Genomic DNA, 13,690 nt, shown 5'->3' on the forward strand with positions numbered 1-13,690 from the left:
TTTCGAATTTAAGCCAATAATAACTTGCAAAGAGTTTTATTGTACCTTTAAAACCATTACAATTACACATGCAGTTTTTGACGCAAGGAATAGCTGTACATTATTGAAATACTCGTAAATATAATAAAATGTCTGCTGCAGCTTTCCACAATCTTTTGATTTTAAAGCTTTTATTGCATTTCTGTCTCCAGTAATATTGATGTACTTGAGCCCCAATAGTACCTCTGTTAAATAATGAGAAATGCAGAGAAAGTTCTATTCGACAATGGTCAAGTTGCAGTTTAAGGTATGAATTACTGCACATTTCTGTAGTTATCAACTTTTGTTACTTTGCTCTTTTTGGCAATTGTGAACAAATCCAAACCTTTTTGCAGCAGTATATATTGTTTTAAAATTTTATGTAACAGTTATACTATCTTTTGTAAGTTAAATTTTTCATAATAGAACTGTTGTTGAATAACTTCTATTTGTGACCAATGTTGGCCAAGTGCTGAAACTACGTACTCATTCATTTTGCTGATCGACTACCTTTAAATGAATATTATGAGCAAAGTATCACTAACAGGTAAGAAACTGAAAATGTCTATTAGCCATGAATGGAAATCACTGAGACAGGATTGTCATTTCATGTCTGACGTGAAACCTGACACACATTAATGGTGTTCCACTTGTAAGTCACTGTCATCATACAAATGACTAGGATGGGAATTTAGTATTTTTTTTGTACTCATGTAAGTGTGCAAACTTGTTACTCTGATTATTAATAACTTTAGATGTTAAAGTTTCAGAAATAGTTTGATTTATTCCACAAGTCTACACAGAAGGTCCAGGTGAGAGATGAGGTAGGAGCTCTTGTGAACAAAGATTAGTCAACGAACGGAGAGACTCTGCAGTCTACAGGGTGGGCCTTAACACTGTAGCTAGAAGATCTTCCAGGAGAGGTGAGTAACAGTGCTGACTGTGTAGCGAGCCCATCTGCAGCATTCAGCATTCCTTCTAAGCCCATAATGTTTTAACTGAAACCTTTATTCATTAATAAAATAAGTAGTTGATACAATTTGTCTCTCACCAGCCACTTCAGGATTTACTAGACTCCATCCCCTTAACAATTCATTTCCATTCAATTAACACAACAGAAAGACTATTGCCCAGTTAATAACTCTTCATGACCTATCTCTATTGAGATGATGATGTTCTTGTTGTCTTCAGTCCTGAGACTGGTTTGATGCAGCTCTCAATGCTACTCTATCCTGTGCAAGCTTCTTCATCTCCCAGTACCTACTGCAACCTACATCCTTCTGAATCTGCTTAGTGTATTCATCTCTTGGTCTCCCTGTACGATTTTTACCCTCCACGCTGCCCTCCAATGCTAAATTGGTGATCCCTTGATGCCTCAAAACATGTCCTACCAACCGATCCCTTCTTCATGTCAAATTGTGCCACAAACTCCTCTTCTCCCCAATTCAATTCAATACCTCCTCATTAGTTATGTGATCTACCCATCTAATCTTCAGCATTCTTCTGTAGCACCACATTTCGAAAGCTTCTATTCTCTTCTTGTCCAAACTATTTATCGTCCATGTTTCACTTCCATGGCTACACTCCATACAAATACGTTCAGAAACGACTTCCTGACACTTAAATCTATACTCGATGTTAACAAATTTCTCTTCTTCAGAAACGCTTTCCTTGCCATTGCCAGTCTACATTTGATATACTCTCTTCTTCGACCATCATCAGTTATTTTGCTCCCCAAATAGCAAAACTCCTTTACTACTTTAAGTGTCTCATTTCCTAATCTAATTCCCTCAGCATCACCCGACTTAATTCTACTACATTCCATTATCCTCATTTTGCTTTTGTTGATGTTCATCTTATATCCTCCTTTCAAGACACTGTCCATTCCGTTCAGCTACTCTTCCAAGTCCTTTGCTGTCTCTGACAGAATTACAATGTCATCGGCAAACCTCAACGTTTTTATTTCTTTTCCATGTACTTTAATACATACACCAAATTTTTCTTTTGTTTCCTTTACTGCTTGCTCAATATACAGATTAAATAACATCGGGGACAGGCTACAACCCTGTCTCACTCCCTTCCCAACCGTTGCTTCCCTTTCATGCCCCTAGACTCTTATAACTGCCATCTGGTTTCTGTACAAATTGTAAATAGCCTTTCGCTCCCTGTATTTTACCCCTGCCACCTTCAGAATTTGAAAGAGAGTATTCCGGTCAACATTGTTAAAAGCTTTCTCTAAGTTCACTAATGCTAGAAATGTAGGTTTGCATTTCCTTAATCTATTTTCTAAGATAAGTCGTAGGGTCAGTATTGCCTCATGTGTTCCAACATTTCTGCGGAATCCAAACTGATCTTCGCCTAGGTCGGCTTATACCAGTTTTTCCATTCGTCTGTAAAGAATTCGTGTCAGTATTTTGCAGCCGTGACTTATTAAACTGATAGTTCGGTAATTTTCACATCTGTCAACACCTGCTTTCTTTGGGATTGGAATTATTATATTCTTCTTGAAGTCTGAGGGTATTTCGCCTGTCTCATACATCTTGCTCACCAGATGGTAGAGTTTTGTCATGACTGGCTCTCCCAAGGCCATCAGTAGTTCTAATGGAATGTTGTCTACTCCCGGGGCCTTGTTTCGACTCAGGTCTTTCAGTGCTCTGTCAAACTTCACGCAGTATCGTATCTCCTATTTCATCTTCATCTACATCCTCTTCCATTTCCATAATATTGTCCTCGAGTACATCGCCCTTTATAGATGCTCTATATACTCCTTCCACCTTTCTGCTTTCCCTTCTTTGCTTAGAACTGGGTTTCCATCTGAGCTTTTGATATTCATACAAGTGGCTCTATTTTCTCCAAAGGTCTCTTTAATTTTCCTGTAGGCAGTATCTATCTTACCCCTAGTGAGATAAGCCTCTACATCCTTACATTTGTCCTCTGGCCATCCCTGCTTAGCCATTTTGCACTTCCTGTCGATCTCATTTTTGAGACATTTGTATTCCCTTTTGCCTGCTTCATTTAGTGCGTTTTTATATTTTCTCCTTTCATCAATTAAATTCAATATTTCTTCTGTTACCCAAATATTTTTTACAAGCCCTCATCTTTTTACCTACTTGATCCTCTGCTGCCTTTACTATTTCATCCCTCAAAGCTGCCCATTCTTCTTCTACTGTATTTCTTTCTCCCATTCTTATCAATTGTTCTCTTATGCTCTCCCTGAAACTCTGTACAACCTCTGGTTCAGTCAGTTTATCCAGGTCCCATCTCCTTAAATTACCACCTTTTTGCAGTTTCTTCAGTTTTAATCTACAGTTCATAACCAATAGATTGTGGTGAGAGTCCACATCTGCCCCTGGAAATGTCTGACAATTTAAAACCTGGTTCCTAAATCTCTGTCTTACCATTATATAATCTATCTGATACCTTTTAGTATCTCCAGGATTCTTCGATGTATACAACCTTCTTGTATGATTCTTGAACCAAGTGTTAGCTATGATTAAATTATGCTCTGTGCAAAATTCTACAAGGCGGCTTCCTCTTTCATTCCTTCCCCCCAATCCATATTCACCTACTATGTTTCCTTCTCTCCCTTTTCCTACACTCGAATTCCAGTCACCCATGACTATTAAATTTTCGTCTCCTTTGACTACCTGAATAATTTTTTTTATCTCATCATACATTTCATCAATTTCTTCATCATGTGCAGAGCTAGTTGGCATATAAACTTGTACTACTGTAGTAGGTGTGGGCTTTGTGTCTATCTTGGCCACAATAATGCGTTCACTATGCTGTTTGTAGTAGCTTACCCGCACTCCTATTTTTTTTATTCATTATTAAACCTACTCCTGCATTACCCCTATTTGATTTTGTATTTATAACCCTGTATTCACCTGATTGAGATGATAGAAAACACAAAAACTCCCAGTACCATACATGGATGTCTCCCAATACGTAATACCAAAGAATAACCAGCACACAGTGTCTATTAGAGTTATGAGTCAATTGTTGGCAACCAGTTGCACACTGCCAATATATTTTATTAGCCCAGTTAATAGTCCAGGCAAGAAAATGTGTACCATACACTGATGTAGATGTTTAAGATTTTTCTGCAATCTAATAGAATCCTACAGGTAACTACTCTGGGCATAGTAATGGTGTGGGACAGGGAAATGGAAATAAAAGTTTAGTGGAGAGGGGCTACGGAGAGAACTATTTACAAGTTACCGTAGTATACCTTCTAATTCAAAGCATACCAAAAGACCACTAATTTGTGGGAATGACACTCCATAGAGATAATCTGAAAGCAGCCAAGACTAAAAAGGACAATCCTCTGACTATTTCTATGCTGGACTGTAACTGGTTTTGCTTTTCTGCATTGGGTACTAATAGTGTTAATGGGGTACATTGAGAGAGTTCACAGAAGAACAGCACGTTTTGTATTATCACAAAATAGGGGAGCGTGTCACAGACATTACACAGGATTTGGGATGGACACTGTAAAAACAAGGCATTTTTTGTTGCAGCAGCATCTTCTCACAAAATTTCAATCACCAGCTTTCTTCTTGTCCGAAAACGAAAATATTTTGTCGCAAACCTACACAGGAAGAAACTATCACAATAAAATAAGCAAACTTAGAACTCGCATAGAAAGATAGGTGTTAAGTTTTTCTGTGCACTGTTGGAGAGCGGAGTAAGTTAAGTGTCATTTGCAGAGCATCCACGTGTAGATACAGATTTATAAGATACAAGCATTGCATTATTTATGTAGTTTAAATACTCACATTTAACATCCAAATAAATGTTTATTTTCCAAAACTGAAGATTTGAAAAAGTGCCACTAATTGCTCCAATCGAACAAGAGTAAAGAGATTTGGCGCAGTGCTTAATCTGAAGGCCACTCCCATTTGTAAGACCTATTGTTATGCATGTGTGGCATTTGTTCCACATTCACATCTCTTTCTGAATTCCTACCAAATTACTAAACTTAGAAATTTATGGCTGTAGAGGTATCAAACAATTACATTCTTTTGCCATATCTAAATGAGTGGTGACTATTCTTAGCTTGAACATTTTTTATTTCTACTGCTTCGTTTCATGTGTGTTACTGCTCCGTGATAAATCCACAAGGTTTAAACATCAGCGGTTTGTCGTCGTTCTTGTGTCGATGTGGCTTACAGAAGTAGAATTGTCAATACTGTCCGGCTGTTTAAACCGTTCATTCCCATGAAGCCTTAAGTGACAACAGTCTCGAAGCAATAGACATAATGACCCAAGTCAGACAGGTCCCCGTTTCAATAATATTCATGTTGTGTGCAGTTAGTAAGCAAGTGGAGCTTCCACAAATGTATCTGTCCCAATAAATACTCAAGTACTTGTTGCTGTTGTGGTTTTCAATCCTGAGACTGGTTTGATGCAGCTCTCCATGCTACTCTATCCTGTGCAAGTTTCTTCATCTCCCAGAACTTACCGCAACCTACGTCCTTCTGAATCTGCTTAGTGTATTCATATCTTGGTCTCCCTCTACGATTTTTACCCTCCATGCTCCCTCCAATGCTAAATTGGTGATCCCTTGATGCCTCACAACATGTCCTACCAACTGGTCCCTTCTTCTAGTCAAGTTGTGCCACAAACTCCTCTTCTCCCCAATTCTATTCAATACCTCCTCATTAGTTATGTGATCTACCCATCTAATCTTCAGTATTCTTCTGTTGCACCACATTTCAAAAGCTTCTATTATCTTCTTGTCTAAACTATTTACCGTCCATGTTTCACTTCCATGGCTACACTCCATACAAATACTTTCAGAAACGACTTCCTGACACTTAAATCTATACTCGATGTTAACAAATTTCTCTTCTTCAGAAACACTTTCCTTGCCATTGCCAGTCTACATTTTATATCCTCTCTACTTCGACCATCATCAGTTATTTTGCTCCCCAAATAGCAAAACTCCTTCACTGCTTTAAGTGTCTCATTTCCTAATCTAATTCCCTCAGCATCACCCGGCTTAATTCAACTACATTCCATTATCCTCATTTTGCTTTTGTTGATGTTCATCTTATACCCTACTTTCAAGACACTGTCCATTCTGTTCAATTGCTCTTCCAACTCCTTTGCTGTCTCTGACAGAATTACAATGTCATCGGTGTACCTCAAAGTTTTTATTTCTTCTCCAGGGATTTTAATACCTACTCCAAATTTTTCTTTTCCTTCCTTTACTGCTTGCTCAATATACAGATTGAATAACATCGGGGAGAGGCTACAACCCTGTCTTACTCCATTCCCAACCACTGCTTCCCTTTCGTGCCCCTCGACTCTTATAACTGCCATCGGCTTTCTGTACAAATTGTAAATAGCCTTTTGCTCCCTTGTAGTAAATTTGGTTTTTTGGTAGGTAGTTTATTTTTTGTAAAGTTTAGGGGGATAGGAACTCGTGAATGAGACTACCCCTGATTTTCTATCCAAAGTAAAATTGCCAAAAGAAGATTTATTTCTATGTGAACAAATTTCTATTAAAGTTTTCTAAGTCACCAGAAGAAAGTGTTTTTAATACAGTATTGAGAATGTAACTTTTCACGACCGTATCGGACAATATGGGTCAATTTACTACAGAAATAACAACCTTGGATAATTTTTGAGATTTAAGAGTGAATTTGCTTTTAGAATCCCTTTTTACCTAATTTTACAGTAGGCTGTGTAGATCTTAGTTTTCTCTTGATAGCTGCTGGTCAGGCTATTGTCTCCGTTGATTTTCTCCCTCCGATTCTTCAAGTAGGTAGGTATGGAAATGATTTTTTTCTAACTCTTGATCTTGCTGTTTTTCATATTCATTTATTGCTTGTACTTATTTACGACCATACGAAATTGAGTTGCAATGAAATCTGACATTATCGACTCTTCAAACTGGTCAATATCATTTACAAGAATACATCAGTCACTTGCACTGTTCCTATGAACTGCTCTGCGTGTTATTGCAGTAAGAGATCTTAACTGCAACTGCTGCCGCTCTCGACTGGCGGACGTCTATCAACACCACCGCACCTCTTTGGTCAGAGATAGTAATGCCTTGTCTTTGCTGCTTCCGACCAAAGAGCGCGTTTTCAAGAAAATTTATTTATTTATTTTAATATTAATTTACAAAAATAATTTAAATAATTAATTGCGTAATAAACATTTTCCTTTTTCGTCATTTGTGTCAGTGGGGAGGGGTTTGTTCGACTACACCCTGTATTTTACCCCTGCCACCTTTAGAATTTGAAAGATAGTATTCCAATCAACATTGTCAAAAGCTTTCTCTTAAGTTTACAAATGCTAGAAACGTAGGTTTGCCTTTCCTTAATGTTTCTTCTAAGATAAGTCGTAAGGTCAGTATTGTCTCACGTGTTCCAACATTTCTACGGAATCCAAACTGATCTTCCCCGAGGTCGGCTTCCACCAGCTTTTGCATTCGTCTGTAAAGTCCTTGAGGGAAAAAATTGTTTCCCCCCAAAAGACTCAATTGCACAGATTCTCCCATTAGGAAATGGACACACCTGCCCTGCCAGTGTGGCAAGTGAAGAAACTGCTACCCGGTGCCACCGTATTTCACATCTCGACAGCACGTCGTGCCCGCTGTATCTCTGCTTTGACAACCGCCAGCACTGGCTACAAATATGACACTGCAGTTCCTTTTTCTAACCTGTACACCGCGCTCTCAGCACCAGTCTCCCCATCTTACACACGAAGCTGGCTTGACCCTCAAACCGATACATCGGTCTCTCGTACCCTTCACTCGTTGCGAACACCGACTGTCTTTGCACTGCGAGAAGCGAAAATCTTTCAGTGTCTTCATTTTAATGTGTGCTATATGTAAAGTAACATTCAACAATTAGCTCGACTTTGTAATTTTAGTGATAAAGTATATTGCTCGGAAGGCAGTGTGAAATATTGTGCCTATTAACGTTTTGCTTTCAGCTGTTTTCTTTCGGATTTTCTTATTTTATAGTATTGTATTATGTGCAAGAAACTTATTTTTGGCTATAGCACGGAGTGGCTTTCTAATACAAATAAGACTTCTTCAGTTTATCCAAATTTTGAAGCTCAGGTGCAAATCAGTTATGATGTAGGTGAACTGGAACACTGGAATGATGACATTTTTGACAATTCCGATTCTGTGGTGGCTGATGGTCACCACGAAACACAGGGATACTAGCAAAGGAAACGGTTTGTTGGTAAAAGGGGCTGTTGTGACCTGAAACTTCGTGGCAGATCAACACAGGGTGTCGGTCCAGTGCTAACTCGTAACCACTCTCAATATCAGAAACAAAACCACCACCATCAGCTGATTGAGCACAGCCGTCACCAGTGGCAGAAAAACCAGCATCGACTGAAGCAAGACAATCCTCATCGACAGCAACAGTAGGCATAGTCACAACATTAGCTGACAATCCACCATCGGTCATGGCAGAACCACCTCCACCACCACCAGCAGCAGATGAATCAGCATCATCAGTAATCCCAGTAACGAGACCAAATACTAACAGGGTGAGTAAACGGAAAACAGTGCTTCCCTCCCATCTAAAAGATTTTTTAGTGGTAGGTCGAAGGGGAGGAAGATCTCGAGGTAAACAGACTCGGGCACAGATCAGACAATTTTAATGTCCTTCACTGGAATGTACAGTGTTTATCTAACAAGTTGGAAGTAGTGGAAGATGTCATAGAGACTTATCACTTTGATGTAGTCTGTCTCGTAGAACATTGGTTAAAGCGTGATGAAATAGATCTATACTGCCCTGCGGGCTACACCCTAGCTGACAAATATTGTAGAGCTAATAAAAATCATGGTGGGTGTGTTATATTTCTAAAAAAAGGGATTAAATATGAACCGATAGCAAAAGTTAAAGCATTCTCTCTAGAAATGTTATGTGAAATTGCAGCTGTTAGGTTAACAGATTTAAATTTAATAGTTGTAGCTTTGAACTCAAATAAGACTGGAGGCAATTCAACAGATGATTTTGTTGACAAGTTAGTGTCTTTATGTGAGACAGTCTGTAAGTATAAGTGTAGGATACTAATCTGTGGAGATTTCAATTTGAATTTTCAGTTGTCCACTATCTATAACTCATATGTAAATAATTTATTAAATTCTTTTGGTATTTATATTACAACCACTGAAATAACAAGGCCACATTGTAAAGGTACCGGTACCTGTATTGACAATATAGTTGTATCAAATGAGTTAATGCATCTCAAGTCAGAGGTAATTAAGGTCGACTGATTGATTGATTGAAATCAATCGATCGACCTTTGCCTTCTGTGGTAAAGGGCTGTACAGACTGAGCTAACCTGTGCTCCTCACAGATTTACTTCCGCCAGCATCTCGTCTCCTACCTTCCCAACTTCTGGCAGAGCCAGTTTGTCAGTTGGCTGGATTCAGGAGTACTACTCTTGCATTTGTCTCGAGAGAGCTTCTGTGAAGTTTGGAAGGCAGGAGACGAGGTACTGGCAGACGTAAAGGCAAAGGTCTCTAGTTCGAGTCTCGGTCTGGCACACACTTAATCTGACACGAAGTTTCTCCACTGCAGAGAGTGATAATTTCATTCTGGTAGGACCAGTTCCACAGATAATTACTCTTAGCAGGGACAGTCTTTCATAGCAAAAATAATTTGAAGTGAAAACATTCAGAACTGTTTTGTAAGAGCAACATTTTCAAAGGAGGAATGCTTGGACTACAAGGAAAAGTTGAATTTTGGTACAGATGCCATCCAGATCTCAAATATAGAGGAATCATCCAAAGACACGTATGTATACCAACTGACAGAATGGAAAAGAGTAAGTGTATGAGGTACTGTGCATAATAGGAAAGGAAATCGGCATATAAATGCACCAACCGAGGTCAGACAATTTGTGTGAAATGTAGTAAAAAGATGGGTGTCCACTGTGCAAAAGTTGTGCAAATTAATACCTTCAGATAATTTGATTTTACTTACATTTACACTTTCTGCATTCTTTCATTTAATTCTACACCTACATATATACTTGCAGAGGGTACATCCCAATGTACCAGTTATTGGGTTTCTTCACTCTATTGATGCATGGAGTGCAGGAAGAATGATTCAGTGCCTTTGTGCACACAGCAATTTTTCTGATCTTATTTTCACGATCCATGTGTGAGTGATACATAGTGGATTGCAGTATATTAAGTCATTTCAAGACTAGTACTAAGTGATTACACACACAGTGATTCATATACATGTTGATTAATGTGAACAAGGAAGTCTTTATACAGGGTTGCCACAACTTTCCCGAAGTGAAATTTCCTGATTTCTAGAGAAGTTGTTGTTTTTCCCTGACATATTCTGAGATCTCAAGGGTAACTAAAGAAACGGCTGCGCAGAAACGGCTGCGCAGAAACGGCTGCGCAGAAACGGCTGCGCCGAAACGGCTGCGCCGAAACGGCTGCGCCGAAACGGCTGCGCAGGAACGGCTGCGCAGGAACGGCTGCGCAGGAACGGCTGCGCAGGAACGGCTGCGCAGGAACGGCTGCGCAGGAACGGCTGCGCAGGAACGGCTGCGCAGAAACGGCTGCGCCGGAACGGCTGCGCCGGAACGGCTGCGCAGGAACGGCTGCGCAGGAACGGCTGCGCAGGAACGGCTGCGCAGGAACGGCTGCGCAGGAACGGCTGCGCAGGAACGGCTGCGCAGAAACGGCTGCGCAGTAACGGCTGCGCAGGAACGGCTGCGCAGGAACGGCTGCGCAGGAACGGCTGCGCAGGAACGGCTGCGCGGAAGCGGCTGCGCGGAAGCGGCTGCGCGGAAGCGGCTGCGCGGAAGCGGCTGCGCGGAAGCGGCTGCGCGGAAGCGGCTGCGCGGAAGCGGCTGCGCGGAAGCGGCTGCGCGGAAGCGGCTGCGCGGAAGCGGCTGCGCAGAAGCGGCTGCGCAGAAGCGGCTGCGCAGAAGCGGCTGCGCAGAAGCGGCTGCGCAGAAGCGGCTGCGCAGAAGCGGCTGCGCAGAAGCGGCAGCGCAGAAACGGCTGCGCAGAAACGGCTGCGCAGAAACGGCTGCGCAGAAACGGCTGCGCAGAAACGGCTGCGCATAAACGGCTGCGCATAAACGGCTGCGCATAAACGGCTGCGCAGAAACGGCTGCGCAGAAACGGCTGCGCAGAAACGGCTGCGCAGAAACGGCTGCGCAGAAACGGCTGCGCAGAAACGGCTGCGCAGAAACGGCTGCGCATGAACGGCTGCGCATGAACGGCTGCGCATGAACGGCTGCGCAGGAACGGCTGCGCAGGAACGGCTGCGCAGGAACGGCTGCGCAGGAACGGCTGCGCAGGAACGGCTGCGCAGGAACGGCTGCGCAGAAACGGCTGCGCAGGAACGGCTGCGCAGAAACGGCTGCGCAGAAACGGCTGCGCAGAAACGGCTGCGCAGGAACGGCTGCTCAGGAACGGCTGCGCAGGAACGGCTGCGCAGGAACGGCTGCGCAGAAACGGCTGCGCAGAAACGGCTGCGCAGAAACGGCTGCGCAGAAACGGCTGCGCCGAAACGGCTGCGCCGAAACGGCTGCGCCGAAACGGCTGCGCCGAAACGGCTGCGCCGAAACGGCTGCGCCGAAACGGCTGCGCAGAAACGGCTGCGCCGAAACGGCTGCGCCGAAACGGCTGCGCAGAAACGGCTGCGACGAAACGGCTGCGCCGAAACGGCTGCGCCGAAACAGCTGCGCCGAAACAGCTGCGCAGAAACAGCTGCGCAGGAACAGCTGCGCAGGAACAGCTGCGCAGAAACAGCTGCGCAGAAACAGCTAGGCAGAAACAGCTGCGCAGAAACAGCTGCGCAGAAACAGCTGCGCAGAAACAGCTGCGCAGAAACAGCTGCGCAGAAGCAGCTGCGCAGAAATAGCTGCGCAGAAGCAGCTGCGCAGAAGCAGCTGCGCAGAAACAGCTGCGCAGAAGCAGCTGCGCAGAAGCAGCTGCGCAGAAGCAGCTGCGCAGAAGCAGCTGCGCAGAAGCAGCTGCGCAGGAACAGCTGCGCAGAAGCAGCTGCGCAGGAACAGCTGCGCAGAAGCGGCTGCGCAGAAGCGGCTGCGCAGGAACGGCTGCGCAGGAACGGCTGCGCAGGAACGGCTGCGCAGGAACGGCTGCGCAGGAACGGCTGCGCAGGAACGGCTGCGCAGGAACGGCTGCGCAGGAACGGCTGCGCAGGAACGGCTGCGCAGAAACGGCTGCGCAGAAACGGCTGCGCAGAAACGGCTGCGCCGAAACGGCTGCGCCGAAACGGCTGCGCCGAAACGGCTGCGCCGAAACGGCTGCGCCGAAACGGCTGCGCCGAAACGGCTGCACCGATACGGCTGCGCAGAAACGGCTGCGCCGAAACGGCTGCGCCGAAACGGCTGCGCCGAAACAGCTGCGCCGAAACGGCTGCGCCGAAACGGCTGCGCCGAAACGGCTGCGCAGAAACGGCTGCGCAGAAACGGCTGCGCCGAAACGGCTGCGCAGAAACGGCTGCGCCGAAACGGCTGCGCAGGAACAGCTGCGCAGAAACAGCTGCGCAGAAACAGCTGCGCAGAAACAGCTAGGCAGAAACAGCTGCGCAGGAACAGCTGCGCAGGAACAGCTGCGCAGAAACAGCTGCGCAGAAGCAGCTGCGCAGGAACAGCTGCGCAGGAACAGCTGCGCAGGAACAGCTGCGCAGAAACAGCTGCGCAGAAACAGCTGCGCAGAAACAGCTGCGCAGAAGCAGCTGCGCAGAAACAGCTGCGCAGAAGCAGCTGCGCAGAAGCAGCTGCGCAGAAGCAGCTGCGCAGAAACAGCTGCGCAGAAGCAGCTGCGCAGAAGCAGCTGCGCAGAAGCAGCTGCGCAGAAGCAGCTGCGCAGAAGCAGCTGCGCAGAAGCAGCTGCGCAGAAGCAGCTGCGCAGGAACAGCTGCGCAGAAGCAGCTGCGCAGGAACAGCTGCGCAGAAGCGGCTGCGCAGAAGCGGCTGCGCAGGAACGGCTGCGCAGGAACGGCTGCGCAGGAACGGCTGCGCAGGAACGGCTGCGCAGGAACGGCTGTCAGGAACGGCTGCGCAGGAACGGCTGCGCAGGAACGGCTGCGCAGGAACGGCTGCGCAGAAACGGCTGCGCAGAAACGGCTGCGCAGAAACGGCTGCGCAGAAACGGCTGCGCCGAAACGGCTGCGCCGAAACGGCTGCGCCGAAACGGCTGCGCCGAAACGGCTGCACTGATACGGCTGCGCAGAAACGGCTGCGCCGAAACGGCTGCGCCGAAACGGCTGCGCCGAAACAGCTGCGCCGAAACGGCTGCGCCGAAACGGCTGCGCAGAAACGGCTGCGCAGAAACGGCTGCGCCGAAACGGGTGCGCAGAAACGGCTGCGCCGAAACAGCTGCGCAGGAACAGCTGCGCAGAAACAGCTGCGCAGAAACAGCTGCGCAGAAACAGCTAGGCAGAAACAGCTGCGCAGGAACAGCTGCGCAGGAACAGCTGCGCAGAAACAGCTGCGCAGAAGCAGCTGCGCAGGAACAGCTGCGCAGGAACAGCTGCGCAGGAACAGCTGCGCAGAAGCAGCTGCGCAGAAACAGCTGCGCAGAAACAGCTGCGCAGAAGCAGCTGCGCAGAAGCAGCTGCGCAGAAGCAGCTGCGCAGAAGCAGCTGCGCAGAAGCAGCTGCGCAGAAGCAGCTGCGCAGGAACAGCTGCG

At 45.4% G+C, this 13,690-nt stretch overlaps 1 protein-coding gene across 1 annotated transcript; it reads left to right on the forward strand.

Moving 5' to 3' along the window:
• The first annotated feature begins 8,454 nt into the window (after positions 1-8,454).
• On the forward strand, positions 8,455-11,106 carry LOC126228270 (uncharacterized). Its single transcript, XM_049942280.1, has 2 exons — positions 8,455-8,538; positions 10,405-11,106. Exons 1-2 carry the CDS (start codon positions 8,455-8,457, stop codon positions 11,104-11,106), a joined length of 786 nt encoding a protein of 261 aa, XP_049798237.1.
• The last annotated feature ends 2,584 nt before the right edge of the window (positions 11,107-13,690 follow it).

This window comes from Schistocerca nitens, unplaced genomic scaffold (assembly GCF_023898315.1).
Source record: "Schistocerca nitens isolate TAMUIC-IGC-003100 unplaced genomic scaffold, iqSchNite1.1 HiC_scaffold_354, whole genome shotgun sequence".
In the NCBI taxonomy this organism is placed as follows: domain Eukaryota; kingdom Metazoa; phylum Arthropoda; class Insecta; order Orthoptera; family Acrididae; genus Schistocerca; species Schistocerca nitens.